This window comes from Geospiza fortis, unplaced genomic scaffold (genome assembly GCF_000277835.1).
Source record: "Geospiza fortis unplaced genomic scaffold, GeoFor_1.0 scaffold26, whole genome shotgun sequence".
Taxonomy (NCBI): Eukaryota; Metazoa; Chordata; class Aves; order Passeriformes; family Thraupidae; genus Geospiza; species Geospiza fortis.
The window spans coordinates 61383-67133 of NW_005054425.1; the positions used below are offsets into that span (position 1 = coordinate 61383).

At 58.9% G+C, this 5751-nt stretch overlaps 1 protein-coding gene across 1 annotated transcript in view; it reads right to left on the minus strand.

The window, feature by feature from the left end:
• Nucleotides 1–5745, minus strand: part of CELSR2 (cadherin EGF LAG seven-pass G-type receptor 2) — a 30390-nt gene extending 24645 nt beyond the window's left edge. Inside the window, 2 exon segments of the mRNA XM_031061778.1 lie at nt 1–292; nt 2349–5745. Coding sequence (XP_030917638.1) covers nt 1–292; nt 2349–5475 — 3419 coding nt within the window. The 5' untranslated portion in view covers nt 5476–5745.
• Between the last annotated feature and the right edge of the window lie 6 nt (nt 5746–5751).

A 5751-nucleotide genomic window follows, 5' to 3' on the forward strand; every position in this document is an offset into this window, starting at 1 on the left:
GAGAAGAACCGCGATGCGCCCGGCACCGCCGCCGGCAGAAGTGCCGAGAGGCTGACATTGAGGATCCGCGCCGGCCCCACGTCTGTGTCCGCCTGGATGTTGAAGAGGACGACGCGGTGGCGGGGGGTGCCCAGGACAGCGGCCACTCCCTCCAGGAAGCGGCTGAGTAGGGGGGACAAGAAGCGTTCCTGGGACATGTCGGCCAAACGCAGGGTGATGCTGTTGCTGAGCATCTCATCTGTGATCACCATCACCCGCAGCGTGCACTGCGCTGTTGCACTGTAAACGCCATCTGGAGACAAAGGGGGCACACAGGAGGGAGTCAGTGACAGCAATGGACAACTCTGGGAAAGGATGGTGCGAGATATGTGCTCTGAACAATGGACAACACTGGGAATCGTGCTAGATATGGGGCAACCAACCAAATCAGCTGCTGTTGGACAGAGACAGTGCTATGGGGGCTTGACCCGCTCGGCCACCATAGAATGGGGACAGCACTGGTCATGAAACACCTGGCCCATGTAGCCACTGTGGAATGGGGACAATACTGGCTATGAGGTGCTCATCCTGCTTGACCAGCATGGAATGGATACAGTCAGGTGGGGACAGTGCAGGCTATGGGGGACCTTTCCCACTCAGCCACCAAGGCATGGAGACAGTGATGGTTATAGGGTTGGTGCTGGTTATGGGGCTGGTACTGTTTTTGGAGTGCCCACACCACCTACCTAGGGTAGGGACAGCAGGATGGGCATGGTGTTGGCAATGGGGCTGGAACTGGTTACAAGGCTCCTACCCCACCTGGTCACTACTGAATGGGGACAGCGCTGGTTATGGAGCTGGTGCGGGTGGTGGGTGCCCATTCCACTTGACGACCATGGAATGGGGACAGTGTGGGTCATGGGGTGCCCATCCTGCCTGGACACTGTGGGGTGGGGTATCTAAATGGGGTTGGTGGTTGGTTATGGGGTTGGGACTGGTTATGGGGCTGGTTCTGTCTATGAGGCTGAGGCTGGTTATGGAGTCAGCGCTGGTTATGGGGTTGGTGCTGGTTTCTGGGGTTGGAGCTGTTTCTGAGGCTGGGGCTGGTATGGGGATGGGGATGGTGCTGGTTAAAGGGCTGGTGCTGATTGTGGGGTTGGTGTTGGTTGTGGAGCTGGTGCTGGTTGTGGGGCTGGGGCAGCAAAATCTCTGCTAAGCACTGAGGCACCCACCTTTCTCCTCTTCTTCACCCTCCCCCTGGCTGAGGGCAGTGGGATACAGGACAGATGGGGAGCAGGCAGACAGATGGATAAAGAGAACATGGGGACAGGTGGGGGGCACAGCAGGCAGAAAGAAGTGCTGCAGGGGGTGGCAGGGGCCAGGGCTGCCCAGTGGCCTGTGGCCAACTTGCGGGGGGACACAAGGGACTCCCTGCCCCCACCCTTTGTGCCCTGGGCCCCCTGCTTTGTGTGGCCAGAGCAGGGACCCCTGCCAGGGGAAGCTGTGGGGTGATGGGGGCCATGTGGCTGAGGACAATGGACATCAGGCATGGCCTGTGACCCAGCTTCCCCCTAACCTGGGGGTGACCAAGGAGGTGTTCATCCACTTTGGGGTGACTCCCATCCCCCAGAAACACCTCCTGGACACCCCACCACCCAAATGGTGATGACAATTGATGGCACAACCCCCCTTATCTTGTGATGATCCCCCCCCACACTGGGTTTGGGGACCTCTCGGTGGAGGCCAGGTTGCCTCCCTGAATACACACACCAGGCCTTGTGTCTCCTGCACTGAATTCATTCAAGTGGAGTCTCCTGGAAACACAAACATGGCAGTGCCAGGACTCCCTCAATATTGCACTGCACTCTGAGCCTTCCTAGATTCACCCATCACACCCTCATAACAAGCCCCCAAGGGTACCAGGACCCTGCTGGCCCACACCAGCCTCTGCTCCCTCAATACATGCACTGGATCCTGCCCCAGCCTGCTCAGTGACAGACAGAGAAGTGCCAGGATCACCTCTGGACAGCACGACAGCCCAAGGGGGTGGGGAAAGCAAAGGGGGGGCTAGGGACCCCGACAGCCTCCAGCTTGGATGTCTGGGGTGTGAGGGGGGCACAGCATCCCATTATTCCCCCTTCCCATATATTTGGAGGGTGGAGGCAACAAGGATGGGGTGGCGGAACCCCAAAACACCTCAGTAGGGTCATGGGACCCCACAACACATCATCCCTTCTGATCTGGAGGGTGGGGGCAGCCAAAACAGGGTAGTGAGACCCCATAACACCTCGCCTCCATGCAGAAATAGAGGTTGATATACCCACAAACTTCACTCCCCCTGCAAGGTGCCTCTATGGATGGGGTCTTACCAGAGACAGACACCCTCATGACGGCCTCAAGTGGGCGGTTGTTGTCCAGGGCCGGGCTGAGGCGCAGGTCCCCACTGTGTGGGTCCAGCAGCACGAGGTTGAGCTCATTGCCCTGCTCAAAAGCATAAGTGAGGTGGTCAGAGACATCGGGGTCATAGGCAGGGATGCGGCCAATGACGCCCCCAGGGAAGCTGCCAGAGCGGTTGGTGATGTAGTTGTTGAAGAGGATCTCGAAGTTCTTGAGCTGGGGGCTGTTGTCGTTGGTGTCACGCAGGCGCACATGGATGGTGGCCCGACTAACTAGTGGTGCTGAGGTTGCCTGGACCACCATGATGTATTCAGCCTTGGTTTCATAGTCCAGGTCAGCCAGGGCAGTGAGCTCTCCAGAGAAGATATCCAATTGGAAGACCTCGGGGATGTTGCCCTCCACGATCTGGTACATGATCTGGGCATTAGTGCCCTCATCGGGGTCAGTGGCAGTGATCCGGGCCACCACCAGCCCAATGGGGCTGTTCTCCTCTACAAAGATGTCAAACTCGTCCTGCTCGAACACGGGCGGGTTGTCATTGACATCCAGCACTGTCACCTGGATCTCTACTGGCGTCCGCCGGGCTGGGACCCCCTTATCCACGGCAAATGCCTGCAGGGAATACAGCGGCACATTCTCCCGGTCCAGACGGCGCAAGGTGCGGACAATGCCTGAGGTGGACTCAATGATGAAGTCACCATCACCATCATCACCCCCTTGGAAGGTGTAGAAGACCCTGCCATTGAGCCCAGAGTCACGGTCAGTTGCAGAGACCTGGAGGACGCTGGTGAAGGTGGGGACATCCTCATAGATGGATCCCTGGTAGGAATGACGGAGGAACTGGGGTGCATTGTCATTGACATCACTCACCAGGATCTCCAGGTAAGTTGTGTCAGATTTCTGCGGAATACCATTGTCCCGTGCTGTGATGGCCAAGGTGTAGGACACCTGGTCCTCATAGTCCAGCTCCATCTGGGTGGTGACAGCACCTGTATCAGCAGCAATACTGAACTGGGGTATGCTGTCCTCCATCAGGTAGGTGATGCGGGCGTTCTCCCCTGTGTCTTCGTCTGTGGCACTGATGACCACCACTGTTGTGCCCACTGGCCGATCCTCATTGATGTTGATGGTGTAGTGGGAGCTCTGGAAGACGGGGCGGTGGGTGTTGGCATCAGTGACATTGACAACCACCTGGGCAGTGTCCTGGCGGGTGCCATCAGAGGCAGCAATGGTGAGCAGGTACTGCCGCTCCAGCTTGTAGTCCAGGGGCAGGGCAAGGGAGATCAGCCCACCACCGCTCTGGCTAGTGATGGAGAACCGGTTGCGGGTGTTGCCGCTGGAGATCTGGTATGTGATGACGCTGTAAGCGTCACGGTCGACAGCAGAGACAGTCAGGACACTGGTGCCCACTGCCGCATCCTCGTTCAGGCGGGCACCATACTCCCGCTGGGTGAACTCAGGGCTGTTGTCATTGACATCCAGGATGGTGACACTGACACTGGCCGTGGAGGCCATTGGGGGCGTGCCATGGTCCTGCGCCTCCACCCCAAAGCTGTAGAAGTCGACTACCTCCCGGTCCAGCTCACTGGCCACCACAATCCACCCGGTGCTGTTGTTGATGGTAAAGGGGAAGCTGGTGCCAGTCTCCAGCAGGGTGTAAACTAACCGGCTGTTGTCACCTGAATCGGCATCAATGGCTTGTACATGGATGACGGAGTAGCCCACGGGGACATTCTCCAGCACGGTGGCCTGGAAGGGCGTGCTGACAAAGATGGGTGCATTGTCATTGACATCCAACACCTGGATGGTAACCAAACCGCTGATGTTGGAGAGAGGTGGGCGGCCCCCGTCCTGCGCCCGGATCCTCAGGGTGAACTCCTTGGTGACCTCGTAGTCCAGAGGGGTAACGACATCCAGCGTGCCTGTCTGCGCATCAATGTAGAAGTGCCCACGGGTGTTGCCGCTCACAATGCTGTAGTGCACCAGTGCATTGCTGCCTTTGTCACGGTCGGTGGCCATCACCTGCAAAATCGCCACATTGGGCACCACATCTTCAGGGACCTGTGCCACGTAGCGTCGCTCGCTGAACTGCGGCGCATTGTCATTGTCGTCCTCCACAGCGATGCGGACAGTGGCTGTGGCACTCCGGGGACCTGGATCCTGGCCCTGGTCTGTGGCCTCCACCAACAGCTCAAAGGCATCCACTACTTCCCGGTCCACAGGGCCACGGGTGCGGATGACACCTGAGCGGGAATCGATTTCAAAGACCTCATTGGCGTCACCAGCATTGAGGAGGCGGTAGAGGATGTTGGCATTGGGACCAGCGTCGCCATCGGTGGCCCGCACTGTCAGTACCTCATAGCCCACCTCCAGATTCTCTCGCACACTCTCCCGGTATTCTGGTTGCTCAAAGGCAGGGTTGTGGTCATTGGTGTCGCTCACTGTCACTGTCAGTGTGGCCATGGCACTGCGCCGGGGTGTCCCGTGGTCCACTGCTGTCACGCGGAACACGTGAGTGCTCTTGCTCTCGCGGTCCAGCGGTGCAGCGGTGCTGATGGCACCAGTGACAGGGTCCACGGTGAAGAGGTCATCAGAGCGTCTGTCGAAGAGCGCAGCCATAGAGTAGTGCAGCCGGCCTGCCTCTCCCTCATCAGGGTCCTGTGCTGTCACCTGTGTCACTGGAGTGCCTGCTGGCTGGTTCTCCTCCACTGTGGCCTGGTAGCTGGAGGGCTGGAACTGCGGTGCTGTGTTGGGGCTGCGGCAGGGACGGTGGTGAGGTATGGGGGGCCTGGGGTCTGCTGTGGCCTGGAACTCCACAACATCCCCAGTGTCTATCGCATCCCCAGTGCCACTGGTCTCCCTGGGGATATTGGTGTTCCCAGCATGTCTAGTGTCCACAGTGTTCCTGACGTTGCTAGGCACCTTCCCAGTCTCCCCATTATGTTCAGTATCCCTGGTGTTCCCAGTATCCCGAAGGACTTTCCTAGTCTTGCCAGCACCTCTGGAGAACCTCCCAGTCTCCCCAGTGAGTACAGAATTCCTGATGCCCCTGGGGACTGGAGTGCTCCCAGTGCCCCAAACACCCCCAGTGCTCAGCATGTTCCCAGTGCTCCCAGAGTCCTCCGTGGGGATGTTGGTGTCCCCAGTGTGTCCAGTATTCCCAGCACTCCTGGTGCCCCTGAGGACATGGGTGCTTCCAGTGTCTCCAGTTCCTCCAGTAACCCCGGTGCCTCCACTATCCCGGGTGTCTCCAGCGTCCCTGGTGCTTCCAACGCCCCCAGTGCCTCCAGGCTTCCAGATGTCTCCAGCATTCACGGTCCCTCCAGCGCCCCCGGTAATCCTGGAACCACCGGTACCTGGGGACCCCCTAATGCC